Raw genomic sequence first — 27,431 nt, 5'->3', positions numbered from 1 at the left:
TTTCTTCGAAGTAAATCTTGAAGCGCATATATATATTACATATTACAACAAAAACCAACAAAAAAAAACTATGAATAAAAGCAAAAATTGTGTAATTCACTAATTATCAATGAATTCTGGGAAAAGTTACTGACGAAATATTCCGAACACACCCGTCATGGAAGGATTTTAGTCACCAACAATACTTTTATTGGATCGACATCAAAACTCTACGTTCAAGGGTATCCTTGTTTGGCTGACAAACGATTGCTCGTGGGACGAACCACGCACGAGGATGTAAAATGTAAGTGTGCCTTGGAAAACAAGGAAAGTTTTCTCCGCCACAATTTGTTGGATCGTTTTGTTCGCATCGACCGAGTAAGCACGGCCCAGTATTCGGTTCTCGTAGTAAACGGCCACATTTTCTGCCCGATACACCCGCTCTCGATCGCATTCAAGTGGCTGCTCGAACAGTTGCTCCAGGACGGCGTACATACTGCAAAAAGGGAAATGTTTTACAGGGTCTGATATGGTCCACGGGGAATCGCAATCCTTACGTGGTGTCTTCCGGAAGCTGTTGCTGAAAGTCAGTAGTGTGGAACTCCGGGTAGCAGAATACGACGGGCCAGTGCAGTACACCGTCGTTATCGCAGGTAACCATGAAATCCTCGAGCGGTGCAAGCCGGGGACGTAGTTTCCGCTCGTCGATGAGTGCATCGTGTTCTTCAAACTTTACCGACCGTTTCCTAAGCTCGTCTCGCGTTCGCTGCAGTCCGACCTCCTTTTCTCGTTCCAGGCGCGCCACTTTCCGTGCGTCCCTTTCTAGTGCAACTTTACGGGCGGCACATGTTTTGCGCAATTCAATAGCTAGACCGTTGGAAGGGTCGGACTGCAAAATGGTATCACAAATTTCGGCGCACAGCTCGAAGCGATCCATTGCCGATGCACACTGGGCAGCCCGCCACCGCGCCTTATCGTAGTCGGGCTTAAGCTCCAGCGCCTTCTGGGCGTCTTGCAGGGACGATCGGTAGTTCTTTAGCATGAAGTTGGCAGCGCTTCGATTGTTATACAGTACGGCCTTGTACCCGGCGTCACCAACCTTATATCGCAGCGCCTCCGTATAGCTTAGCACGGCCATACGGAACTTGCGGTGCTGCATGTAGAACTTACCGTCCTCTTTGTAAGTATCGGCCAACTCTTGTTCGGTGTTTTCGAGCGGATCGTACTTTAGCTGCTGCAGACCTTCCATCAGCGGGCTCAGTTCTTCACCCGGTTCCGGTGACTTTTTCATGAAGAACGGATGCTTAGCCATTTCCTCCTCCCAACGATCTTCCGGCCATCCTTCGGTGTAGCGTTTTTTCTCCAACGAGCTAATAAACGCATCGAGATCCTTGTCGAGCTGAGCGGCCAGCTCGAGACGCTCATCATTGGAGATAGTTTTCTTCGGGGGATTATTCTGTTGCTCCATCGTGCTCCGTGTTTCCAACTTCGAATCCGCAACTTTTGCCGGCTCAAGAAGCATGATTTTTGTTTTGGTTATTCTGTTGAGGTACCGCTGCGTTTATAGTCGCTAGCTTCGGACTTCAGTTGACCGAGATGGAGTTTTATAGCAACTGGCTAATTTTTGAAAACATGCTTTATTCGCAGTCAAAAACCAATCATAAATTATATTTTGCCAACAAAGAAATACACTAGCAAATCCGAATGACGAGCGCTCGTAGATTCTACTTCTTATAGATTCGAACCAACTGACCCTGCTCGTCGTAAGCGTAAATCGGATCACTGATTGGCTCCACGGGGGAGTACTTTAGCTGGGCCGAAAATCCGTTTACCAAGCGATCATCATCCGTTTGGGCAGCTGTGTACATCACGCGCTGCAGGGTGTTATCCGGCGACAGAATGTAGTACTGGCCGGAGACGCCATTGGCAATCGCCACCACCGTACGGCCGGCATCATCTTCATACTCGTCTTCGTTAACACTTCCATCACCATTATCCTGGGCAGCATCGGTCGCCTGAGTCGTTACGGTTGGCTCTTCCGGAACCTGCTCCTCCTGTTCCGGGGGACCGTAAGTTTCGGCGGGAACCGGCTGCCGTGACTGTTGCGGCCCTAGAGTCTGGGGTTGAGCTACCTGCTGTCGCGAGAATGTTGAAGACGCCGCTGGCAAAGCACGCAACTGTCCACTGATCGGGAAGACACCGGTCTGACGCTGGCCAAAGTTTGTTGGCACTTGATTGACCGACTGCTGGCGAAGTCTGGCACGCTGCTGGAAACCCTTCGGTTGCTCCGACGGTAAGCCTTGTACCTTCAGCGGATCCAAGTTGGGCTGAATAACAAGACACAACATTTTATTCCCTTTCATAGCTCTCTAAGGCTGAAACCTGTTACCTGGGCCGTTGTAGTTGCCAAAGCCGGCGGAACGTATTCATTGGCTTGTGTCGTCGTAGTTGTTCTTGGTGCCGGTGTTGTGGCTGGGGTCGATTGTGGCTCCTCCGAAACCTGCTGGCCAGCGAACTGAATATTCTCCCGCGTAAACTGCAGCTCAACTATACGTTGCTGCGGAGGGAACAGTAGAAGAGGCGCCGCGTACTCCGTCGGCAGCCGAAATTGTGCTCCTTCCGGGCGCCATCCGGAGGGAGGATAAGGTGCTTCTGCGGCGACCGCTGCCACGAGCAAAACCAGTAGTGCGATGTATCGATTCATCTTAGCTGTCGACGACGACTGACAATGCTTCTGGGTGTAGACAAGACTTTATATTTCACCAGCACCGCTAGGTAGGTCAGTGAAGGCAAACCGGCGGCATTCGGAAGAACGCTGTCGAAGGATTTTGTGCAAGTTGAAACAAAATCAATCTTCCTGATTAATATGCGGCTTGGACGGTGCATGGAAACAACGAGGCTCGTGGATACGTCTCGTGATTGTAGCGTGTTTGCGAGAACGATATTTGGTTTGGTTAGTTAATCAAAAATTCCGCGCAACGAAGAGCCGGCCAACCTTTGCCAGGCGGTCCGTGCCGAAACGGTTTGGAGACCAACCTTACGGCTGTCGCACCATGATGGAAATGACGCGATCGTGCTCTACTGAAGGTCTTTTCTTCAGCCGTCGGTGTTCTGCGGGTCACAGAGGATGTGCAAAATTATAACAATGAATGGCGTCTACAAACTTGACCTCCACGAGCCTGGTACCGATACGCCGACCGTGTCCCCTTGGATTGTAGTGATGAATTGATAATTCATCAAAGTATTCATCAGCAATGCAACTCGAGCCCTTGTTTTTCGGACCGCGACTGGGTGAACAATTATTTATCGTCGCACTAATCGTGGACGATGCATTAGTATGCAATGCACGATCCAGCAATGCGTACGATCAATTTACGAAAGGGCTGTACCCACTGGTGGGATGTTGGCGGGCCAGTCCCGCGACTCCACAAAACGTGAGTCACCTTAGAGGATTAGTATCAACTTTTAATTGTAAAATTCAACTGCTTTCAAAATTTAAAGAAGCGAATGTAACCACTTTTCATAAAGTTGAATAGTTAAGAAGCAACCATTTCTAAATCAATAAAAACTGGAACCAGGATCGTACCCCTCAAAGCAAACCTACAGAGCATGAATGATTTGTATCGATCCTAAACTTAAAACATAAATGCAGCGGAGTGCCATAAAAAAACGGTTTTATCATCGGTGGCAATTTGAAGTGTCAAAGAAAATCGCTATAATTATAGCGGATCGTAATCGGAGTGTCATCGTTTTAAAACAAAACAAAGATTTGTTGCATTAGTTTTTGGAAAGAGTCGCCAAATTTCCAACCTGTCGAGCAAAGGTAACGAAATATACATTTTTCTGTGCTTGCTGACTTATAGTTTGTCTAACCAACGATTCAAGGGACATCGATTCAGCGTACCCACGGAAACCGCCGAGGGACCGTCGAGTAGGAATGTCTGAAACTTCCTCCGAGATGGCCATTGCCCCGATCAACGTTGCCGCGGACAAGTTCCCATTCTGCATCGTTTGGACACCAATCCCTGTGTTGTCCTGGTTCTTCCCGTTCATAGGTGAAAAAGATGGAAAAAATAAGATGCAAAAGTTTCATGACTCGATTTTTTAATTTAATTTTAGGCCATATGGGAATAGCAATGTCGAATGGAGTAATACGTGATTTCGCGGGGCCGTACTTTGTCTCGGAAGACAATATGGGATTCGGGCGTCCCACTCGGTACCTGCAGTTGCACCCGATGCACGCCCTCGGTGGCACGCAAAAATGGGACGAATCGGTGATCAAAGCATCGGTCACGTACGGGGCCCGGATGCACAATCTGTTTTGCGATAACTGCCACTCGCACGTCGGTCTGGCGTTGTCGCTGATGCGCTATAAGGAGTACACCCGCTGGAATATGGTTGTGTTGGCGTTCTGGATGTTCTTCAGGGGTCGCTTCGTTGGGGTGCGCGGATTCCTCAAAACTTGGTCCCCGTTCGTCGTCATACTGATTATTTGCGGCTTGGTGGCGATGTACTCGAAATGGACGATCGATTAATTGTGCATCGTGTCCCCACACTCCGGGACGGTGACGGGTGTTGTTGATCGCACCTTCTTCAATTATAGGCTATGCAACGTAGGGGGTTAAAAGGCTGATATTCCAGTGCATTGTCTGCATATTGACCGTAGCACGTACATGTGTAATTGAATGTGAAACCATATTCAGACACCTGCTAGCACATGCAGGAAATATATTAATTTATTAACGAAACACAACGACCATGCATTCTTAGAATTGGTCGACAAAATGACACAGTCGCAGTATGCTCAAGAATCCTGCAGCTTTTCGTTGATTTGCTCCGCGTACTCGAGCACCTTCTTCCACTGTACCACCGAAAGGCTGATCCCTTTCTTCCCGGGCATCTGCTTTCCGTCCTTTTCGTAAAACTCGCGAATGTCCACGTACTGTTTCCCTTTGAAATCTCGCACTGCAATCCGTCGGTTTTTGTCAAGCGAAAAATATTCTTCGCCATCTGGGCCCTTTTGGGCGCCATCCGATTTAGCCTTCTTCACTGGAGTGCGCTGAAAGCATTTGGTGAAAAAACGCCCGGTTATAGACGACCGGTCCGGTGCTTAAGTCTAGTGTTTAGTAACTTACATCATCTGGACCAGAATCAGAATCGGAATCGCTCGTTGAGCTATGCTTCTTCTTTCTCGGCATCTTCGAAATAGCTTGGTTAAAAGAAACTTGAGTTAGTACGAGAAAACTGCGAAATACGACAAACGACGCTTGAAAACGAAAATGCGGCGCACTGCGATTCCGTTTGACAGCCCGCGATAGCGCTTCGTCGATAACCGATGAAACGATGGACATACTTTGAGTTAGTACAGTTTTAGTACGATTTTTACGACGAAAAGTATAGTTTATTTAAATTGGCCGTTTGTTCAGTTTTTCTGTTTCTATATGACTTTGCAGTACACAAATCTAGCTTGAGAAAGATATCGAACCGAAATACTGTTTATTAATATGCCAAAAATCTCTCAAAATACGACAGCAAAATGAAAGAGGGTCCGGTTGAACGAGTTCTATTTTTTGCTAATGTACGATGCGCTTGATGATCGCTGAATTATCCCAGCTTTCGTCCCGGCGCTGGACGCCGGACGAATCGAAATTGGTGGTCTTGGCTGTGGCTTTGCCGGCACGGTCAACGGAGTGCTTGGCTGTACGAACTTTCGCTGCCCGGAAAGTGTCCCACCACCAGCAGCAGTCCCAGTGCCCGTCGTCAATTTAGAGCGTTGGAGCGTTTGTTGCCCGCTTCCCGCACTCGTCGATGGCATCGTGGCCGTTCGGCGTAGAGCTGCGACGGATTTAATATGGGCTATCGAAGGGCGTGGTGTATCGGCACGGGCTGCGATGGTTCCACTTAACACCCTCGGCGTTGAGCCCAGTGAGGAAGTCGATGCGAGTTTTTTCTTCACTCCCATGTCCACCGAAGCAAGAACCCGACGCCGTTCGATGCTCAGTAGCGAGCTGGAACGGGATTGTTGAAACTTTGGTGTCAAAATCGGTTTGCGAGAGATCGCCGTTGTGTGGCGGGGGGTCATGGTGTGTCCTGAGCCATTGGAAATGTCCTGAGTGGTGTTGAGTTTCATTAGCATTAGCGCCATATCGATCTGAGACCGTGCTTGATGCAAATAGTTGATCACATTCGCATCACGGTCGTGCTGTATGTCGAGTGTGTCCTGCAACGTGGGTTTTCTGGCCACCGGGCTTGAAGTAATCACTGTCTTCATGGCCTCATTACAGGCAAACACGTTCTCATCCGGCACGCTGGCGTTGGAGGTGTGGATCGGTTCGACCACCGGTTTTTGCGCGTGATGTTCCGAGTTAACTATATCGTGAGTTTTATTATTGATGCCCACACTGTCCGACGAAGTGTTTGATTTACACTCGTTCGAGCATCCTGGCGATGGTTCGGTTTTTGTGTCCTGCTTTCTCGTCTCTTCCTTCCCTGACGCAATTCCCTCCATTGGCGTTGTCGATTGTCTCTGCGAAAGGCTCACCCTGGAAGTGCATTTACCTTCGGCCGGCGGTGTCGAGAATGGAGCTTTGATCGTTAGCCCCGGGCTCGTCACACACACGCTCGGTTCCGAGTTCTTCAGTGGCGAGTTGAGCATGGGACGCTCCTTGCCCTCCTTCACCTGTCTAATGCTGGCTTGATAAAATTCCAGAAGATTTGATAGCATCGCTCTCGATACCACAGCACAGCGTTCCGATACGTCCGGGAGTAGGTTGGAGGAGGTGTTGTTCTTAAACTTCGAAAACACCGTCGGCCCCGTTGCCTGCACCTCCCAGAAAGAACTATCGCGATCCGTTTTCTCCGGGCAGCTGCACCCGGGCTGCTGAAGATCGTAACTCATTTCCGCACGAATGCCGGAACGGTTGCACTTGATGCTTATAACCATTGAGTCGGTGTTATCTTTTTCGGCATCAAAATCCAGATACTTTAGTCTCAAGCCCATCGATTTCAGCATCAATGTCAGGTTGATTACGTCAATGTTCAGTGGCTAAAAGGTAACAAAATGAAAAAAAAAGTCGCCGTAAAACAATTCGCCTCGACGAATGCAATGCGCTTTTTCGACCCGCCAGAAATGGAAGGACACGATATGGTAGCTTCCCTTTTTTAGGCGAAACGCTTCTCGTTTCCGAATACAAATTAGATGCTCGGCATTCGTGCTCGGGCGAAGCACAAAAACTCAGCGGTGAGTCAACGGCAAGGTTGGTAGTTAAATATTGTGTATTTGAGGCACAACCGCTGGACAATGGAATCTACGTACCTCCGAACGATTCGGGCCAGTCCCAGGTTTCTGCACTTCGATCCATCGGTTGATGAGGTCAGGCAACTTAACATTGCCAATTGTCGCCATTGCGATTCGCTGAACGCTGGATTCTCGGGGACACGGTAGCGGCGGTTCGATAAAAACGGACTTCTCGCAAAGCCTCCTCGGATGAAATTTTTGCTCGTTAAACTAGCGTGTTTGAATCAACTTCCGGCACAGCTACCAACATCGTTTGCTAACACGGTTTCAAAGCGACCACCAACGGGAAAGATGATCGAAACACACCCAACAACGGACAGGAACGATGAAGCTCAAACTGCAGACTAAGACCACCAATTGGTTAGCACTCCTTCCCCGTCTCTTTCTTTCTTCACTTTAGCAGACGTTAAGCCAACATTGCCAAACGAATAACGAATCGTCAAAGTATGTCGTGTTGTCAACGCACAGTTTGTGGAAGTGGTTGATTTATTGGTCAATAATCACTCTTTATGTGTTACAGATTGTCCAAACTGAGTTTTTAATTATAATCGCGGTTTCAACTTTGGGGTATAGTTTGCTCGATCAGTTCCGTTTCAAATCGGGTTGATCGATGCGATCGGCCGTTTCATCGATTGCCATTTGACAGTCGCGGTCCGCAGTCATCGGCAAACGCGTTCCTCTTCCTCTCATTCATAAGTTTGCGGGCCGTAAAATGGTCGTAATTTTCGCAAAAAGCGTGCAAACTACATGTCCATGGTGACATTTTCGAATCTAGGTGAATCGTTAAGCTAGTGTTCTTCCGGAGTGTGTTCCTGTTTGCGTCAGTTGAATCGTTAGGGTTTGCCGGTTCGGCTTTTGTTTTGTTCCTTACGGCCGCGGAGCGTACGCGCGTAGAGTAAAGTGTCTCGTAGTGGTTGTGGCATGTAGTAAAATTACTACATAGAGTCGTCTCTCCCGCTCTTGCGCGTGCCGCCGACAGGTGGCAATATGTGTTCGTTAAGGCGCGGGTTAGTTTCGTTCACCACTTTTCGTGCCGTCTCCTTCGCACTGTGCGCTGATAAAACGTGTGCCGGTGTCGGTTTCCCGTGAAATCAGAGTCGATGCGTCGCGTGTGAAATCGTACTGGTAGTGGTGTGATGGTGGCTTTTAGTGCTCAAGTGTACAGCAAACCCGTGCCGCGATTATTCCATCGTTTCATTCCATCAGCTGCAAGTCTGTGGCGATAGTGTTTGCTGTCTTTCTGCCTAGCAGCATTCCCAAGTAACTTATCGCTGTACGCCGTATGAAAATCTTCCACCTAAGAAGATACCTCACGTAGCCTTCTGTGATAAGGAGCCCCGCGTGACCGCGCACCGTCGCCTGTGTATAAGTGCATTCTGACAGCTGTTTTCAGTGGTGATCGGTCAAGGCCAACGAAGCAATCGGTGTGCTTCTTGTTCGATGAATGATTTAGTGCTTCATCTGTAACAACGTCCGGCGTCCTCGGTCCTGCGCCACGTAAACTCTGTGTGTGTTGTGAATAATAAACAATCAGTCATTGTGGCAGTGTCCAGGTGCCACGAAGCGCAACCACGGTGTGTCCAGCGTTATCTTGTGCAAAGCTCTTCTGCGTGTGCACCCTTCACGAGCTACTTGAGTTGGTAGCGCGGAACGAACAACTCTCAGCGACAAAGCAACCCTTCTAGAGTCGAAAATGTTGTCCCATTTGCTGAAGAATGAAAACGTCATCGTTTCGACCGGCAACGTGCTGAACGTGAGCGATCTGCGTAAAAAGGCCGGCCAGAAACCGACCGACGAGGTAAGAGGCTTAATTGTCTAAACTACATTCCTATTAGTTCCGTTTTTCTATTTCCAATCCCGTTCCACCAGAGGCCATCGATTGACTTGGCTCAATTCCGAATTTTCTGTGTTTTGTTTTGGTGTGGGAAACGTAAATATTTACATTTTTACATGCATGGCCCTGCCCGGTGGGGCCTACAGAGGGGAGCAATTTGCCATAGCGTGAATGGAATGTGTGCAATTTATCCTAAAATATGGGCTAATTCAAAACAGTTCAATTCTTACGGTTGTTAAGATGTCATGATTCCGATCCTTTTAGTCGCAAGGTCCTAGGTGATCTCATTTACCCATGGATCGCATGGAAATGTGAAAAACATGGTCGAAAATAGAGCATGAGCTCATCCCAACACGCTACGGTATTGATTTGTGATCGATCCACTCCGACAGCGGTCGATCGATAGCACAAACATGCTTTGATCGTCCTTGAACACCGTTTGACTTCGTCGTGGGAAGCGTTTCTCGTGTAATGTTTTTTTAGGGATAAGATTAATCAAAATGAAACAAATTCTATTTCAGAAACCGAAATTCGTCTTATCTCAATCGAATAATCGGGAACAATCTATGACGAAACCGTGGCTCAAGGTTGCAACCGGTTGTTGCGCTTCCGTCACGAGTGCCTTCTCGCGGTGATAAAAACAATCCCATTCACAGTGACTTGCACGAATCCGGTAAATCCGAACTGACGAAAAGGATGATGTCACTAGTTTTATGCTGGTGGCGTATAAACATCATCATCACTGCGGGCGGGTCGACGTTCTGATGCCTTCACTCGCGCCGGTGCCGTAATCTGGTTTATCGAAAGCGAAACAAACTCTTTGGCAGACGGCCAGCGCCGACCTGCTCGTGGCTTTCCGTGACCACGAGTCTCACTCTTGTATGGTGTAAATCGATCGATCCTGTCTTCGGTGTCGTCATCATATTGTTGCGACGTCATGTGTTTGCTGGTGTCGCTTCCGTTTTCACTTGACAGACCTTTCTACGATAATTGTTTTCTACACTGCGCTGCGTCATTGCGTTTGTTTAGAAACTTGCAATGTTTGGCCATCACGGGGCTGGTTATTTTTAGTTTGCTTTTAATCCTATCTCTTGTTAGCGGCCAATGATACCGTTCGAACGAGTACCCGGTGATGCTGCAAACCATGAGCGCGCCCGAAAGTGTTTGTGGTTTTGGGTACATAAATTTAAAAGTACCACATTGCCTGCCCTGCTTTTGACCAGAAATTAGCGGCCCGTGCTGACGAAGGTACCGATTGCAAGCGAATGAGTGGATCTTGTCTAATGGAATAATTATACAACATTCACTAGAATGTTACCAATATTCTATTTTTTCCCTATTTCTATAAGGACGACAATAGAATAGAGCTATAGAGCCAGGAGCGAAATCTATTTAACTTGCGGACAAAACAACTGCACGATAAGGACATGTTTCCCACAGAGCAATAATAGAATACAATTTCCGGCAGCCTGTGGACATACCAACATCCGCTCCGCAGTCACGAGCCGCAGCGGCAAACACAGGCAGCATTACGGATCCTTGGCAAATGCTTGTGCATGGAACGAACACTTCTCTTTCTACTAAGTGCGCCGGTGACACTGTTCCATTCTCTGTGTTTTTTTATTCGCATTACTTATGTACTAGAATGTGAGAGCAAAAAGCAACATTTCCGCCATTATGAATGCAATGCCACGCTCGCGCGCATCCTTGGGAAATCACTATACCAAGGAAGCGCCCCGGAGCAATGGTTTTGTCCCAGATTCTTCTGAATGGGAGTTTCCGTGGAATCCTCATTTGCTACACAGCAAATATTGTATGGTAAAGCTAGCGTTTGGTGTGACAAATTCTGTCAAGCAACCAGCAACCAGCAACCATTCAGTGGTCAAGTAACGGAAGTGTTGGCTCTTTCCCTGCTCGAATACAGAGCGATAACAACGACACACGGCGCTGGTGATGATAATAGAGTACGCAAACTCATGACATCAGCTGTGAATCCCTCACCACGGTTCTGGTAATTTCTAATCGGATTTCTTCGGAAGTCACGTCGCTTTCACGGGGTCCATCAAGGCAAATCGCTCCCGAAAACGAAAAAAACACCAGGCTCACGATTAGCCTGTTGATGTTTTTTTTCGATTCCGCACGAAATGCTAGAACGAAAATGTGTCAGCGACCACCGGCCCGGGGGATTCGGTTGCGTACTCAAAGATTGACAGCAGCTTCATCAAGCGGGAACGAGCGTCTTCGTCGGGTTGAACATTTTACTTTCAGAAGCGCTGCCCCCGGACCTGTAGGAGCACTATGACCGCTACGCATCGGTCTCACTTTGAGGATTTTACGCCACGGAAAACACAAAGCTATTCACGTTGTTGTGGTCCGCTTCGTTTAGTGTAAAAATAAAGGAAGTCTCGTCATAATGCGTAATTTTCCCCGGGGGTCTCTGGGTGTGTTACGGCATTTGTTTTGGGATTGTCTCACGCGGCAATGTCCTTAGAGAGGATAAAAGATTGTTCGACAAGAAAAAGACGATAAATATGATCTACAATTATTAACAACAGATGGTGGAAAAAGGAAGGCATTTCATGACGATAGATTGGACACCGAAACCAAATGCTTCGGAAGATGCACTTTACGCTTCTCTCTTTGGGTGCTGGTGACACTTTTTCTTGCTTCCCTCGGTTCGGAAGAATAAAAAAGTGTCACAAAAAATGGCAACACTTATGTAAAGCAATTAACCGTTGGCACCGAACCATGTGGCGGCGGCGCCGCATGAAATGTTCGTTCGAGCTCCCCTCCGGGGAGCAATTTAACGCAAGCTGGGCCCCCTTTCTGGCCCGCAGCCTTCTCGGGTGATATTTGATCTTCTCGTCCTCGAGCATAAAGTGCAGTGGTTTTGCATTTTTTTTGCTGTTCGGGGAGTCGGTTTTCCCTTGCCTCCGGTTCCGCCGGTGTGGTGAAGCCAGCTGCGAACTTTCCCATTTGTGTGTGGGTCGCCAGGTTGGTCAGGTTGGTGGTGCGTCTCCTGCCGGGCACGGGGACACCATTTTGTAGTACATATTTCTTAAAAATAGCATTCGAAATCGATCGATCAATATCGCCGCCACGGGGAGCGGCTGGTCGCGGCCTGTGGCTGTCCGAGGCTGGGTTTTTGACATTTCGAAATTTGTCCGCTTCCAAAAGCGAAGTTCCCGTTTCCGTGTCCCCCCGCGTGACTCGCGTTTAGGGCGACACAGGGAATGCATTTATTTATAAGATACATCACCGTGCGCGACGGATGGATTCGTTTCGGGCACGCCCGGAATGGATGTTTGACGAGCAGTTGGCCTCCTGCCAGGGAGGGCCACGACTCGACTGTGTGCCTCCCCCCAAAAATCTACGTCCAGCAGCAAGCATCGTATGCTTGTTACTTTCACCGCTACACATCACAGTTTCTGAATGATCCTCTTTTTCCAGCTCACGGATTGCCTTCGTTCAACGTTCGGCGATGCGGAAGTGGTCGAACAGAAGCACCAACGCCGGCTGGTCGTGCGCCGGAACAATGATCTGCTCGAGAAGGTCGGTGAACATCCGCGGAAGGACATTAAGATTGGTGCGAAGATCTTTCTCACCTGCTTCTCCGAGTCGGCCCTGACCGAGGCGGTCGAGAAACTGTTCGAAGTGCTGGAAGTGTCCTACCTGGACAATCTTATTCTGGCGTGCCATCCGCCGGCCGCCAGCTCGGCCACCAACGGAACGAGTGAGCGAGAGGATGGGGACACGAAAGAGGAAGGTGTGCTCGAGTGGGCCGTCGGGAGTGACAATGCGGTCGGTAAGCTGAAGAACCTGTGGGGCCTTCTCGAGCGGTACTCCGGGCAGGGTAAGATCGGTCAGTTGGGCATTGCCGATCTGGATGCCGATTCGCTGCAGAAGCTGTACGAAGGGGCAACGGTTCGTCCGACGATTGCGCAAATCAATCTAGCAGCCTGCTGCGTGGTGCCACCGGAGCTGCAGGCCTACTGCAATCAGAACGAAATTCAGCTATTAACACACAGCGATCCACAAGGTACGCCGGAGTGAGCTTCCAAGGCCCGATGGCTAACGGTGCAGAGGTAAATTTTTAAATGAATCATTCATTTGTGTATTTTTCTATTTGTCCCCACACGCCGCTGTAGAACTACTGCCGCGGGAGGTTCTGAACGAACTGGAACTCGATAATTACGGTGTCGCTTGGTCGTTACGGTACCAGGTACACATCAAGTGCCGTGGGGTCCTTGCGGCCAAAGGGTTCATTGTGAGCTTGGATCGATCCAATTGAGCGGGCAGAGGGTCGTAACGGGCCACCAGTAAACATTACTGCAGGACAGTTCTTTGATAAACCCTTATACATTCGACTTACCGATATCCGAGAGCCATGGGAAGCGGAGCAGGCGACGCGTTTGACGGACGACAACGAAGAGAAGAGGGTGCGTACCAGAAGGATTACCGGTCCATCAGCCCCAACCTGTGTGCGTTGTTGTGCCGTCAACCTGTGTTTCCTGGACGCAGCTGTGTGCGGATGCATGTTTAGTTTTTAGCCGTTGTTAGTCCGTTGTTTTCTGTTTTCTATGACCAGATGATGCTCTTAAAACACAACATACGATGTTAACAATACCGTAAGCGACTGTGAAGATTTTAGCAGAAGAGAACAAACGGCACCGAAGAACAGGAGGGATCTTAACGTGTTAGTGGATAGGACTTAGTAGAACAAAAAGACAACAAATCTTTTGCCCCAGCAGCAGGTTTTTATGATGATACTATTACCATAGCGCCGCTGTAGCCGAAAAGAAGTACAAGTGCAGTCGTTTTACGCATAGTGATAGACAGTTCACAATGAATGTGTTTTTCATTCATTTCATCCGCTAATTCGCATTTCAAAACCGATCGCACTGAACACATTTTCCCACCGGTCTGGCGTGCAAGCTTTCGTGCAAGTTGGTTCCGTGTTCCAAACCCGGCAGTGTTGGCAGTATTCCACGAATTTCTGAAGATGTTGCTTGTGTGCAATCGAACCGCGGGAACCGACCACCAGCTGGCGCTGATCGATTCATTCGGATGACGGTCATCAGATCGATTCTTCTGCCCCGTAACTTTTCGAATTTCTGGCCACATTTTGTTTCGACTTCAAAGGGCAAAGAGGGAGGGAAGGGACAAAAAACAGACTAAACTTATAAAGCAGTAGTTCCGATGAATGTGTAGAGCAGCAGCTTCGTGGTATTTCTCTTAGAGGAACGTGTCAGTGCGTGTTGTGTTCCGTGTGGATCCTTAACGCTTGAGGTATGCGCAGGATCCGCAGGATCTTCTTTCCGGCTTGTAGTCACCGTAGACACATCGACCTATTTACACCGTCCGCCCAGAGGACAGATAACTGTGTTAACAATGATAAACGAACAATAAAACAAGAATGCACTATTGGAAAAACGTTTTCCACTTCCAGCGGAAAAGTGGCCCCTCCGAAACACGGACTCAATGGATCCCGTTCGAAGACGCTCACCGTGTTATTTATTGGGTTTACGACGGTTTGCACTGCAGTCGCATCCGAAGGTTCCAACTTGTCGACGATCTTGGTCAGTTCGCCGAAAACGCGACCGCCCGAACTGTCCCGTCCCTGTTGTCCTGTCGTCTGGCTGTCTGCCATTTGATGTACGTTTTCGTCGAACCGCCCAACCGATCCATTCATCAACTCTCTGCATCGCATTGGCGGTTTTTCATTTCAGGAAGGCCGCAGAAGATTTTATTGCCCCGTCGTCGCTGGAACCAGAACGGAGCGGAACGGTAAGTTGATTCAAATTTTTGCATTCACCCCCCTTGTCAGCCACCCGATCACCCCGAGCTTCTGGACGATGATGCATTGAAATCGTTTGAAGCTTGTGAAGTCCTTCGGAAAGGTTGTGAAGCCGCGCTCGTTGCTGCTGGCGGCGGAATACAGTTTCTCCCGTCGGCGCATTTGGAGAAGATTTACGATTTTCTTTTCCACGGCCCCACCACGGCGCCGTGACGCGAAGTAGTTAAATTATTGATTTTTTATTCACTTCCCTGGCCGCGGCTGCTGTCCTTTTGTGTTGATGTGCAAACAGAAGATGTGATAACTTGTTGCCTTTAGACGCGACAGATAATCTTATTAATTCTTAGGTGAAATGAAATCTCGAAAAAGGGGTTCATGGGGCAAGTAGGGCGCCCAGTGAATTAAACAATAATTTGCAGCCAACTTGAAATGAACTTGAAAAGGGAACAGGAACGCAGCATTTTGCCGGACAGCAAGCGGTACCGAAAACTCGTCCAACGTTCATCCTGTACTCGATTCCGCGCGGGTCATACGGGTGCGGGGGATGACGGGGGCGCCCCGCGCTATTGGTTCATGATTCACAGTTCATGGGGCGCGGTACGTCCGATGAAGATCATTGGTAATGGTTCATCGAAATACTTGACAAAGTATTGGAAAAATGCTTTTCGATACGCATTTCTATTTCTTTTCACTGAATTATTGGGTGTTATGCACAAAAATCAATTCCGTTCGCGGTGTATTTCCATGGCCGGACCAACGCTGCGCTGGCCTTACAAAATTCGTATCTCGCACGTCAAGTCCCCCATCACGTCCATCAAAGCCGAAGAGAGGAAACACGAACTCCTGGCCTCTGCGTCGTCCTTTGGCCCGGCCATTGGCACATTATTGAATTATTCTTCCATCTCCGGAGAACTCCCGCCGCGTACTGCCACCGCGTGCCCCTCGGTAAAATCTCCCTCTCGCAGCGAGACCACAACTTTTATATCTAGATTCGCCGGGCCAAAGGGATTGCATTTTGTTTTTTTTTTGTTTTCGGGGTTTCCTTCCTTTCCACGACGTGCGCTATGCGCTATGCGGTCAATTTCTCCGTTCTCGTCCTTATGTCCTTATCAGCATCTTGGGGCCAGGCGCCATCGTGTTCGACCACCTCATCGTTCAGACAGAGAGAGAAAGAGAGGAAGAGAGAGCGCTGAATCGTCATCGTAAGCATATTTGCGCATAAACGCATCATAAAAACCCAGTGGGGAGGGTCGCGGTGAAAGATACTTCGGCCGGGAGAATGATGCAGGAAAGTGGTCCGCGGTTTGTGCTCCGGAACATTGGTTTTCCGCCCAAGGATTGGCGATCCTCCAGAGGAGAAGGGTGGTGATCGTGGGGAGCAATAGAGTCGTTATGATACGGCGCTCCGGTACGTTGCCACGGGGTTGAGTAAACAAAGTAATTATTTTATATCCGATCGACTGCCGTCGATAATCTGTGCCCGTGTGCCCGGTCCCGATGATCCGGCCATCCGACGACCATTAATGAACGGACGATGAGGATAACGACGACGACGATGGTTTCCGTTCCGATGCTTCGGTGTTGGTTCGGTTTTTTAAGGGGCTTTTGCTAGAATCTTGCCCAGCTCTGCTTCTTAGATAACGAAGGTGGGGGTCAAAAAGGGTTAAGCCACCCACACACTACGGGGCCAATCCGTATGGACTGGATGATGAGTGCAGGATGTCGGTATCGGAGCACATCAATCTCGCCGTGCAGATAGTTAATGAACCATAATGGAAGACATTTTGCGGGAAGCATATTTGCGATCGATACGAGGGTTTTTTATTAACCTACTTAAATAATTTTTAAAAGTATCGAAAAATTACGTCAAAGCTGTTTAGTTGATTTGTTTAAACAATTCTTATGTGAGTCACCCCGAGCTCTTCTGCACCGTTAATATCGCTAATCCTTCTGCTCGATTGCCCACGATGGGTTGGGTTATGAATTAATTTTTAATGATCGACGAATGCCGACGCGTCTGCCGGCGGCGGAGTGATTTTCTTGCCGTTGTTGCCTTCCCAGCTTTCACCTGCTGCACGCGTTGGGCGCGTCCAGTCCAGTGCGTCCTTATTAATCTTTCGCCTTGGCTCGCTGGCCCCGCACAACACCGACCGGGCGTTAATCATTATCCCGGGCGGCCGCCATACCGTGGCGCGCACTTGATTGGAATTTGCCGGATGATTAATCATCGAATGTCTGCGACAAAATTCCCGATGAGTGTGTCCATCTCTGGCTGGCCGGCAACCGATTTCCGATTCCGTATGGTCAATAATGCCGACCCGGCCCCGAACGGGTGTGCGTGATCGGCATTCGCGATTCCCGGATGGTGCCGTGCGCCTGGCCGCTAGGCGTCTATGGACGGAATCGGAAGAGATGTAACCGCCGGGCGGCTAAGTGCTTTCTTTGAATTCAGGTCGTACCGCGATCAGTTTTGGTGCCGCGGCACGGTCCCGATGGGAAGGCAGAGTCAATTACGGAGACAGTCTCAACACTGGCGCGATCTGGTGCCCTTGTGGATCGACAAAAAGGTGTTACGTGGTGGCGGTGTTCTGGGTTTGCGGAGACCACCCGAGACACCACACGTTCGGCCTCTGGCACCGCTCGTTGTGTGAAGGAATTCTGACGCTCTCGGATCGATTCAATTAATTAGGAGTTGCCACAAACGACCAATCGAAGATGGTAACGATGATAAGCCGTAATAGCGGATCCGAAAATGAAAAAAACCCAAATTCTCACTTTGAAAATATGTTTGATGGTGAGAAAATGGTGATAATATTGCTCTCATGTGAAGCATTAATTTGTGGAATTTAACTTGCGAATTCCAGACACTGAATTGAAACACACAAATAGGCTCATTTTCTATTTGTTCAACCTTTTCTTATCGTTTTAAGAACACGAAACTTTTAATTTGAATATTAACCGAATGAAACTAGAACTGCAAATTTCTGCAATAGGTTGCCCTTCCCCTAAACCGTGAGACCTTCTAGTTGACGATAAATTGAGGTTAAACGGTTTCTTATTGATAGTGAAATTAATTTATTGTTAACAAGAAAGTGACCTCACGTGTCTCACTAACGCCACTCGTCTCCTATTTCCGGCTGCGTAGAGCAATTTAAAAATCATTCTTCTTTCATTATGTTACAACAGTGTGAAAGTGAAAAGCCCCTTGTTGACGCCAGTTTGCCCGTGACTTCCTTGGCCGTGGAACCGTCATTATTTCCGTCCACCACAAAACCGCTGCCCACGGAAAGTCACAAGATCGCGACCCTCAACTTTCAGGGCAGCCCAGTGGCAGAAAAGGTCACTTTTCAACAACTCCGGAGCCCTACTTTTGGTGGGTCGAATCGGCGCCGGAACGTCTCAAGTTTCGCCGGAAGGTCGCCGCTCTCTTCGATAGGCCGCGATGTCGCGATTTGACATCTGGCCCAAAATAAATCGCATTGTCGTCGGCGAGGACTTTTTCCCATCGGCTCGACCGAGAGAGAGAGAGAGAGTACAATACGAATTCCCACTGTCCTGTTGTGCGCCCGGGAAATCCTGCGCCGGTCCTGCCATCGACGACTCGCGCGCAGCACGCAGCTATCGATCCAAAAATCAACGACCAGGACGACGAAGACGACCGCTGGGCCGCCGGTGCACTCTCGCGAAGGACACACACTCTTCGAAGGTTCGATCTGAAGTCGATTCCCCTGCCCGGGCCGTGTTCCAAGACGCACGCTGGTCGTCCCCTCTGCCGCCGTTCGCATTCGCAGGACACGGCACACGCGGCGCACTCGTCTCGGCGGGAGGCGGGAGTTCGAGCTCGGCTGAGAAGTTTTGCTTCTCGCGGCTCGGAAGAAAAAAAGAACGATTCGATCAATCGATGCGAATGTCCAGAGCGGCGGGTTCAAGGAGTGTCCCGTGTTCTTTCCTCCCATTAACCTTTTGAATCCCGTAAGAGCACACCGCTTCCCAACGCAGACCCCTACCACGCGAGAGTCCTTCGAGATCCCGAGATCGTAGCTTCGCTGCCCCTTGTTGCAGTGCACGCGGTGTGGTCTCCGGCCTTCGATACGTACAACAGAGCGTACAAAAATTAATATATCGCGTTCGTCGGCTGCTAGGCCGTGCAGTTACAGGAACACAGGACGTTTGACGAACCGAAGCGCGGACAGGACGTTCCGTCCTGTCGCGCTGTCGATTGAGTCCTTTCGTGAGAACTTCTTTCGCGCTCCGTTTTGATTCTTTGCATATTTTCCCGGGCGAACGCGAATCAATTTGAGCTTTGATGAATTGCGCGCGCGATCGTGTCGCGCAATCGGGTTCCCCGCGGAAAAGGACGGAACCAGTCGCTCCGCAGGACAACACGTTGCCACTGCCGCCTCCCGGTGGTTGGACGGGGGGGGGGGGTTTATGTTGGTGCTTTTTTGCGGCAATTATTTTCACCGTAATTGGAGCCATTCCCATGGCCCTCAGCTTTGTTGGGTAATTGGTTTTTCTTCGCTGGCTGTTGCTGCTGCTGCTGCTAGCTTTGCTACCACTTCCGAATCGAAACCATCTATTTCGGGCTCGCCAGGGTGTCCTAGAGCGCGACGATAAGCCGTTTGCCGTTATTCGACAAACAAAAAAAGTGAATCGTTGCGATTTATATATTAGCCACTTTCGTCGCTACGTCGTGATTTCATTGCGCTATGTTTCGGATCGCCTAGGAGAAAAAATATGTTCGTTTAAATAAACGGGAATTATTATTCCAAAAATCCAGCCAATGGTCCAGGACTTTACAAATGGAACAGAACATTGCGCCAAACCCCCAAAAGGGGTTCGGTTTTGGTGCACAAATAATAACGAAAAGAATTTTGCAACGCACTACAAACTCGGATATTTGTGGTCCACAAAAGGGGGCACAAAGCACCACAAAACAGAGGAATGATTGTTTATTCATCATTCTGTCGAGAGTCCTGTTCGGTATTTGTCGAGCGATCCGCCCATCTCCATTAATGCGATTCGAGACTAACTGAAAGTTCCGGTCAGTTGGACCAGGATTTCCGATATTGTTCCGAAAGGGAACAATTAATTCAATTAAAACCCATTTCCATGGTACTCTCGACCATATGCGGCGTACCTAGCAGAGCGATTCGCAACCACACGTGACGTTATTACAGCGTTGAAAGTAGCAACAACAAAAAGTCCTAAATTAAACTTTACTTTCATGCGATGCAGATTAGGGCCATCCTCTCAAGACGCAATTCATTTCCAACCGCGCGATTTCACTTTCGTGCTCACCGCGGCCTGGTGGTGTCTGTAATCTTGCGCAACCTGTTCGCCGGCGTCGTTGTCGCGCTCATTTAGGCGCAGGATTTGCGCTCACCAACCAAGTCCCACGGCCTCAGCCCAATGGAACAACAATTTTCCGCTCTGCAAAATCTGGCGACGACGCGGCACGCTGGGTTTAAGGGCGTACATGTCACATTAGGAGGGACCCACCGTGTGCGTGCCGGAGATCGGTGGCTCCGGGGAAAATTTCACTCTCCAGCTCGCACTGGAAAAGCGAAGCGAATGTTGTAATTTCTGATCGCGGTCGCGGCCGATGGTCCTTTCTCGGTATCGCGTGGGCTGTTGACTTAGCGCACCGGAGCGAAGTGGGGTTCACCCCTACGAGATGGCCGATGGCGGGCGGTGTAAAAAGAAAACAAATTGAAGGAGAAATTTAAGGACCGGAGTCCAGCGGGTTCAATGGCAAACAGGCGGTGTTCCGCTCGAGTAGGATAGCACCCTTTTGGTATCTTTCAGACGAATTATGTTTGTTTTGTATGATTTAATTCGAAAAGCTTCAAGCTGTAGTTTAAAATTGTTGATAATAAACCTTGAGCTATGTCGAACCTTCTGCTTTTTGTTTTGAACTAAAATGAGATTTCGCGGCTTAAAATTAGGCTTTTTATTTACTTTTAAGCCAACTTTTTATAGTTTCTGAAGGCTTTCCTATTTACACTCGTTTATTTGTCTAAATTCACCTTTTCATTAGTGTGGCCGTTTGATTTCATCGCGTAGCTAAGTGTTTTGTGTATACGGAATTGAATTACTTGCCTAGTTTGGATCTTGGAACCCTACTTCTTCCCTCTTGCCAAGTACCTTTTGGTCGTCCAACATTAAATTTTGTTGTGCGTAGCTGTGGCAGGGCTTGCGGCTTTCAGTTGCATGTCAAAGGAACTTGCGCACCTTACGTTTTGGGGTTTTTCATTTCGGGGACTGCCACTAAAGGCCACGACCCGCCATCCCGCATTGCTCGCAACGCCAAGACGGTGGGGATAATTTGATGGCTGTTTGCGCTTAATTAGCGTACGACGTACGACCGGCGGCAAAGAAGGAAAACGGGACGGTTCCACTCCGCCGCGATCGGCTGGCGTGCGTTTGGGTGGTGCACTAGTTTCATTTTGGCCCGGCATGGCCCGTGTGATCTCTATTGCTTCCAGGGGCTAGCCCCGCCGTGTATGCAGCAAACAAGTCGATGCGTGCAACAAAGTTACGCAAAGTGCGCGCGCGCGTCGATTAGTGGCACGCAATCGTGGCGCGGCCTTCGGGGCGGAACATGGCGCTATGGTGGAGCAATAGTCACACTATCGGCGAGAGGGGTACGGAAACTGCGTTGCACATACGGATCGGGGACGGTTGAACTGAGATCGACCCCCGGTCGGCCCAATGGACTCTTCGCTTCTGTGAGGTTCGATAGTGATCTTATGCTCTTACGTTGATCTAAAAACACGATCTTTGCTTCGAACGGTAAAAGTGTAAATTGTGGAACAAACTCCGGCAACGGATGACGCAGGATCACAAAGACACGCATTAGAGAGCTTAGATTCTGGACTTAGATTGAGAACTGAAACGATAAACGCAATAACCCCTAAGTAGCTTTGAAGCTTTTTCGAAACCACGCAGAATGAAGCCCACGATCAGCAACGAAAGCCACGCTTTTCGAATGATCCGATTGAACCCTGTTCGGGTGGCAGCGTATACCGTCCGCGTGGCGTCGTTATGCTGTGCCGCCCGTTCGTCGTCGGATGTATTTCGGATTTTTTCTCCGATCGATCTCGATCGACTGTCTCGCGAGTCTCCACCCACTTTTTCCGAGAACGATCCTGCGCTGCGCTGCGCCGCGTGGCTCCGCCGAAGCCCCGCCGAATCGGGCCACAATGATTTATGTAAATGTTGTCGGCTTCACAAGCCCCCCGGTAAGCGCGAACGGCCACGGCCCCCGGACCATGGGTGTTTTAGAAGTAGTCGTATTATTTTATATTAGCGAAACATTGAGCATCCTTTTGCCGAATATTACATGTGGTTAATCGTGCAAGCAATTAGCGGTGAACGATCAACCGATCGATTCCGGTGAGCTCGCTGTGGGTTTTGCTGTATTATCACCCGTTAATCTGGGGCTGGTTTCCGAGCCCCGGCCACAGGAAGATGATGAACCCCTCCGGAGGGCCTGTAAATAGAAAAGAAGTGAGCGAGCGCGAGTGAGGCGTTCTGTGAGCCGCCTCAGCGAACGGAGGAGTGTGCCTTAATAAAGCCACGGGCCCCCCGAGATCGCGCATGTACGATCGCGGAACCGCACGTGTGTTCCGGCTCCACTTCCTTAATGAATTGGGTGTGTGCGTGCGCGAGGGCACCACACTCCTTTCGCGATCGGCCGATGCGATCTGCCGTATTGAAAGCCCCGTTCGTTCTTCAGCAAGCCGTCGCGAACCAACGCGAAAACGATCGGATAATCGTTGGCCGGGCACGGCCCGGACTAGCCGCCCGTCCACCCGTCCTTTCTTGATTCTTTACGCCTCCAGGCAGGATCCTGGAACCACCCAGCCAGCCAGAGCGCCGGACAAGTCGGGCGATCGCGATCGACCAACGTTCGAGCGATAGGGCTGGGGCCCACACAGGGATCCCTGTGCCCTGTGCAAGACCCTCGGGAGGGAGAGCGCGGAGCTCATCAACCAGATTTACCGGGCCCGGGTATGGGTCGAACCGAGCGCCAGGGAGTGGCACTACTCAAAAAGCGATACGATCGCGTATTGCGAGCGCGAACATCTTCTTCGGTGCCGGAAAGTGCGTCCTCGCGTTTCCCCGTGGTGCCTGTGAAAAAGGGGCAGCAAAAAGAAAGGGCCAAAGTAGGAATCCCTTATCGGTCCGCGGCAGGTCACTGAACTCACGGGCGGGCGCTTTCCTTCGATACGATTCGATTCGGGGCGCCTCGTGTTCATTAACTCCTGGAGCTGAGCCTCCGAAAACGTCAAACGCCCATATCCACGCCGAAAGTTGAGACATATGCTACGGGTTCCGTACTTTTTAGACACTCGGCTTAGAGAGTCGAATAGGGAATCGAATTAATCGAACAATTCCGGCAAAGACGGGCCACCGACGACACCTGTTTCTGTTTTGGGGCCTCACTGTGTTTTTTTAACCCGTTTGCTCTCCCGGTTTTCCGTGTCTGCGCCTTCGAAGGCTGAAGGAGCAGACACCGTTTCCCGTGTGTGCGCGCGCGTCCCCTTCGAAGAGGTGTTCCGGTCTGATCGAACGCGTGGCTGAACACACGGATCGTTATTTGCTCCGTTCCGTTCCTGTTTTCTGGACCTGTAGCGTGAAGCGAGTCTATAATTAACGTCCTCCCGGATGACGTCGGTGGTTCGTGTGTAGACAATTTGGTGTTATCGCCGCGCGAATCAACACAAACAAACGCCCAATTCTCTAGTGAAGGGAATTGAAGAAGAATTGGACACGCTGTGGACAAGTGATAAGAGGACTTCGCACGAAATTCCTGGACGCCCACAGTGCCACTTCAGTCGCTATCGGGTGTTGATGCCACTAGGATGCGTTTGAGTTGCGCACTGATCGCCCTTTGGTCGTCCCTAAGTCTGGCCGATGCGCGGTGGTGTATCACGCTGGCCGTCACCAATGGACTCTGTGTTCCGCTGGCCGGCTGCCCACCGTGGAAGCAGCTCTCGGACAAAACGTACATCAGCGTACAGGAAACGAATCTGCTGCAAAGTGCGTCCCGTGCCTGCCCGACCACAGATCATGTAAGATCCCTGACGTGAAGATCGAGTGGCCATATTGTAATACTCTCACCCGCGGTAGTTCTGCTGTGCTCTGACAGATCTTCAGCGGTCGACGCCAAAGACGCAGAGCTCGGTTCAATCGACAAAGAGCAGCACCACCACCTTCAGACCGGAAGTAGACACCTTCGTTCCCCACCGGGTCACCGATCGGATGGTACCGCACGGAGAGTGTCTTCAAGATTGGCTACCAGAAGACGCTAGGCACGGTGGGCGATACGCAGAGAATGCCGCCTTTGGAGTGTTCGTAGCCGGCACCAACGCCCAAGACAAACGGGGCCGATGCGTTGGAAGTCTCATCACTCCCGACTACGTCCTGACGGTGGCACACTGCGCGAAGGACCTCGAGAAGTAAGAATGCCGACCCAGGTGAATCAGTCAGTACTTACTGGCTTTGCTCCTCATAGCCTCGTGCTGTACGTGAACGCGCACAATCTATCGGACGACGGCCACGGGCTGCAGATTCGGGGAAGAAACGTGCGCCCTTCGTACGTGGAGGAGGTCATCATCCACGAGAACTACACGAAGACTAGCGCAGGGTGTGACATCGCGTTGCTCCGGTTAAAACGCAGCATTCCGATGGGTGCGCCGGACTCACCGTGGCCGGTTTGCGTCCCACTGGCGCAGGAACACGAGGAGGTTGCCTCCTTCGGGCACGCGTTGCGCTCCTTCGGCTGGGGCCTCAATGCGGAAGGTGGTATCCGGACCTGGACCAATTTCTCGTGGCGTGCCTTTAACGTTCCGCTCTCCCTCTGTAACAGGGCAACCCAGTGACACCAAGCAGTGGGTAACGGTGGAGCGCATTTCACTGGAGCAGTGCCGGGACATCCTTCAAGGCGCAAGTCTTACCGCCCCTCAGCTCGACGAGCGGAGCATCTGCACGGTCAGCATCACCGGACACGACGTGTTCGCCGGCTATTCCGGTGGGCCGCTGATGTACCGCAAGCAGGGTGTCTGGTTCGTGGTGGGACTGGTCAGCTACGGTGTCGGACGGACCAACAACCTCTACCCCGTCGTTTCGACCAACGTCCAGCAGTACGGTGAGTGGATACTGGACAAGATACGATCCAGGAGCGGTCCTGGTAGAGTGGCCGCCACTGGGCAGTCATTGAAATAAATAGACCAGCTTGCCAGCCTGATAAGCGCCCGAGTTTGATCTGTGACGTAGTGAAATATTTCACAAACCCCGAGAACGACCGCGGTTATCATCGTGACGCCTCTATGTGTGACGGAGTGCACGAGATTCTTTTGCGAACCGAAAGGCGCACTGATAACAGCGATCTTCTCAGTCGGTGTTTGGCGTTTGGCCTGGAAGCAACATTTTTCGTGTCGCAGAGGAGCAGCTATCAGCAGAAACGATCAGTGGCCAGATGCTTCGGTGGGACACACTACGGACACTAGGGACAATTGGGTTGCTTCTGCTGCCGCTGGTGTGGTTCCCCGGCACAGCGGAGGCGAATCGGAGTTGTATTCGGCCCAATGGCGACCCGGGACGGTGTGTGGCCGCTGCGGACTGCAAAGAGATCGACAGTTTGCTACGGCAGAGCGTGCTGTACACGGCCCAGCTCGAGCTGATAACGTCCGTCAGTAAGGCGTGTGAAGGCAGCGCCACTACTGATGATTCCGTTAGTATACGTGTGTGTTCCGTTAGTACGCTTTAGGCGCCTCACAACGTGTTTTGTTTTGTAGTTTTGCTGCACCGCACCGCTCGGAACAACGGTGGCCCCAACAAGAAGACCCACCCGAAGGAGGACCCCGACCACAAGGATCACAACGGTGGCACCGACAACGACTATGAAAAGGGGACGCGTTCTGCCCGGGCTTGGTCAGTTCATGAGGCTCCTGCCGGAACGCTGCGGGGAACGGACACCCGCAAATCACATCATCAGCTCACAGGAAGATGACGATCACACGTACAAGTGGGCCGTGTTTGTCCGGATTCAAAGGGACCCAACACGATCTGTGACACGCTGCACCGGGACATTGATCACCCAGTGGTACGTCCTGACGGCCGCGCACTGTATGTATCATCTGGAGCCGGAACAGTAAGCATCCATCACAATCAGCATATGGAGCGCAGGCTCACGAAGATCACGCTTCTGTTTGGTTCCCGATCTGTGTAGTGTCATCCTGTATCTGGGTTTGTTCGATTTGCGCGAGTTGAGCGTGTGTCTGGAGAGTGGGCAGTGTCAGGAGCGTCGAGCCACCGAGTTGGTGACGCACGAGGCGTACACTACACGGTACAATCTGAACGATCTATCGCTCCTCCGGATGGACCGGCCGGTGGAAAACTCGGATTACATTCAACCCATTTGCCTGCCGTTGAATCATACGTACGATGAGGCCATTCAGTCGCAGGTATTTTCGTACGGCTGGGGTTCCACTAGCACCGGTAAGTGCGCCCGCGATCGTCCTCTAAACCCGCTCAAACATTTCGATATCCGCTTCGGAACAGATGGGCGTGATGGGGAGATGAGTAACACCAAGCGGGTGGTGGGCCTGTACGTAGTCTCGCGGGACAATTGCTCGCAGGCCCTGCGGCAGCATCTGCAAGGGGGGAAGATTCCCTCGAGTCAAATGTGTACGGTGGGCGATGGTCTGGAGGACGTTTGCAGCGGGGACTCCGGGGCACCGATAATAGAGCTGCGCCATCCGCGGTATTACATAGCCGGCGTGGTCAGTTATGGGCCGAAGTGTGGCTTGAAGCGGGCCCCGGGGGTTTCGACCCGCATCTCGGAGTACGTCGATTGGATACTGACCAGCCTGAAGAAGTAGTTGGACGCGCCAGAAGGGACAAAGGATCGAGAAACCTTAGTTTCGTAGCCAAATAAAATAACTCTCTAAGCGAAGCGATGATCAATGCGAAGCAATCAATGATGATTCCCATGAGAAATAAGCAAATCTTTTGCATTACTTGTCGGACATTACATTACTTGTCGGCGGCCAGGACTTAAACCGACACCGGTTCAGTGATTTCGAAAACTATTCGACACGGTGATCGATCGCCCGGTTTGCATCTTTCTCCACTGCAATTAATAACGAAAACCGTAATTTCCTAAATTTCCTAAATTTCCTAAATTTCCTAAATGGATGGTTTTTCTTTTCCGATTTTTCCGATTTTTCCGCCGGCTCCTGAGAGCAAGCGGGACAGCCGGTCTCACTCTATGCGGTCTTCGTTTGCGCAGTCGTGAGTGACTTTTCCACATCGGTGTGCGTGAGGCACTCGCTCGACGAGCTTGCTGTCTCTCTCTGTCACGTTCGGAAGTTAGGCCGTAAGTACGGGAGTGAGTGAGAGAACATTTCTCTCTATCTCTTACGGGCAAAGTGAGAGAGTGAGAGAATGTCTGCGTAAGTGAGACAGCAGAAAAACAGAGACCAGGAACGTAAAACACAGAGACCGGGAACGCA

At 50.4% G+C, this 27,431-nt stretch overlaps 8 protein-coding genes across 8 annotated transcripts; 4 read left to right on the top strand and 4 right to left on the bottom strand.

The window, feature by feature from the left end:
• Positions 1-66: 66 nt before the first annotated feature.
• LOC131214961 (DNA polymerase interacting tetratricopeptide repeat-containing, protein of 47 kDa) lies at positions 67-1,460 on the bottom strand. Its single transcript, XM_058209315.1, has 2 exons — positions 537-1,460; positions 67-475 (listed from the first exon to the last, which is right to left on the bottom strand). Exons 1-2 carry the CDS (start codon positions 1,445-1,447, stop codon positions 202-204), a joined length of 1,185 nt encoding a protein of 394 aa, XP_058065298.1. The 5' UTR covers positions 1,448-1,460; the 3' UTR covers positions 67-201.
• A 187-nt stretch (positions 1,461-1,647) lies between these two features.
• Positions 1,648-2,683, bottom strand: LOC131216818 (uncharacterized). Its single transcript, XM_058211398.1, has 2 exons — positions 2,402-2,683; positions 1,648-2,306 (listed from the first exon to the last, which is right to left on the bottom strand). Exons 1-2 carry the CDS (start codon positions 2,681-2,683, stop codon positions 1,704-1,706), a joined length of 885 nt encoding a protein of 294 aa, XP_058067381.1. The 3' UTR covers positions 1,648-1,703.
• A 1,064-nt stretch (positions 2,684-3,747) lies between these two features.
• LOC131212431 (transmembrane protein 222) lies at positions 3,748-4,727 on the top strand. The gene is made up of 3 exons (XM_058206293.1): positions 3,748-3,802; positions 3,865-4,034; positions 4,099-4,727. The coding sequence occupies exons 2-3, from the start codon at positions 3,917-3,919 to the stop codon at positions 4,512-4,514; spliced, it is 534 nt and encodes a 177-aa protein (XP_058062276.1). The 5' UTR covers positions 3,748-3,802; positions 3,865-3,916; the 3' UTR covers positions 4,515-4,727.
• Positions 4,678-5,264, bottom strand: LOC131212439 (RNA polymerase II transcriptional coactivator). Its single transcript, XM_058206305.1, has 2 exons — positions 5,115-5,264; positions 4,678-5,038 (listed from the first exon to the last, which is right to left on the bottom strand). Exons 1-2 carry the CDS (start codon positions 5,175-5,177, stop codon positions 4,784-4,786), a joined length of 318 nt encoding a protein of 105 aa, XP_058062288.1. The 5' UTR covers positions 5,178-5,264; the 3' UTR covers positions 4,678-4,783.
• A 205-nt stretch (positions 5,265-5,469) lies between these two features.
• Positions 5,470-7,569, bottom strand: LOC131216370 (uncharacterized). Its single transcript, XM_058210845.1, has 2 exons — positions 7,295-7,569; positions 5,470-7,024 (listed from the first exon to the last, which is right to left on the bottom strand). Exons 1-2 carry the CDS (start codon positions 7,382-7,384, stop codon positions 5,543-5,545), a joined length of 1,572 nt encoding a protein of 523 aa, XP_058066828.1. The 5' UTR covers positions 7,385-7,569; the 3' UTR covers positions 5,470-5,542.
• A 927-nt stretch (positions 7,570-8,496) lies between these two features.
• On the top strand, positions 8,497-14,255 carry LOC131209959 (glutamate--cysteine ligase regulatory subunit). Its single transcript, XM_058203137.1, has 3 exons — positions 8,497-9,074; positions 12,561-13,149; positions 13,259-14,255. The coding sequence occupies exons 1-3, from the start codon at positions 8,970-8,972 to the stop codon at positions 13,399-13,401; spliced, it is 837 nt and encodes a 278-aa protein (XP_058059120.1). The 5' UTR covers positions 8,497-8,969; the 3' UTR covers positions 13,402-14,255.
• Positions 14,256-23,777: 9,522 nt separating this feature from the next.
• Positions 23,778-25,140, top strand: LOC131215029 (CLIP domain-containing serine protease B15-like). The gene is made up of 4 exons (XM_058209405.1): positions 23,778-23,955; positions 24,065-24,374; positions 24,431-24,717; positions 24,785-25,140. Exons 1-4 carry the CDS (start codon positions 23,778-23,780, stop codon positions 25,138-25,140), a joined length of 1,131 nt encoding a protein of 376 aa, XP_058065388.1.
• Positions 25,141-25,329: 189 nt separating this feature from the next.
• LOC131216447 (serine protease 7-like) lies at positions 25,330-26,866 on the top strand. Its single transcript, XM_058210941.1, has 4 exons — positions 25,330-25,648; positions 25,713-26,068; positions 26,147-26,415; positions 26,479-26,866. The coding sequence occupies exons 1-4, from the start codon at positions 25,394-25,396 to the stop codon at positions 26,796-26,798; spliced, it is 1,200 nt and encodes a 399-aa protein (XP_058066924.1). The 5' UTR covers positions 25,330-25,393; the 3' UTR covers positions 26,799-26,866.
• Positions 26,867-27,431: the final 565 nt, after the last annotated feature.

Source organism: Anopheles bellator, chromosome 1, assembly GCF_943735745.2.
Source record: "Anopheles bellator chromosome 1, idAnoBellAS_SP24_06.2, whole genome shotgun sequence".
Lineage (NCBI taxonomy): Eukaryota > Metazoa > Arthropoda > Insecta > Diptera > Culicidae > Anopheles > Anopheles bellator.
This window is presented reverse-complemented; position numbering and strand designations above follow the sequence as displayed.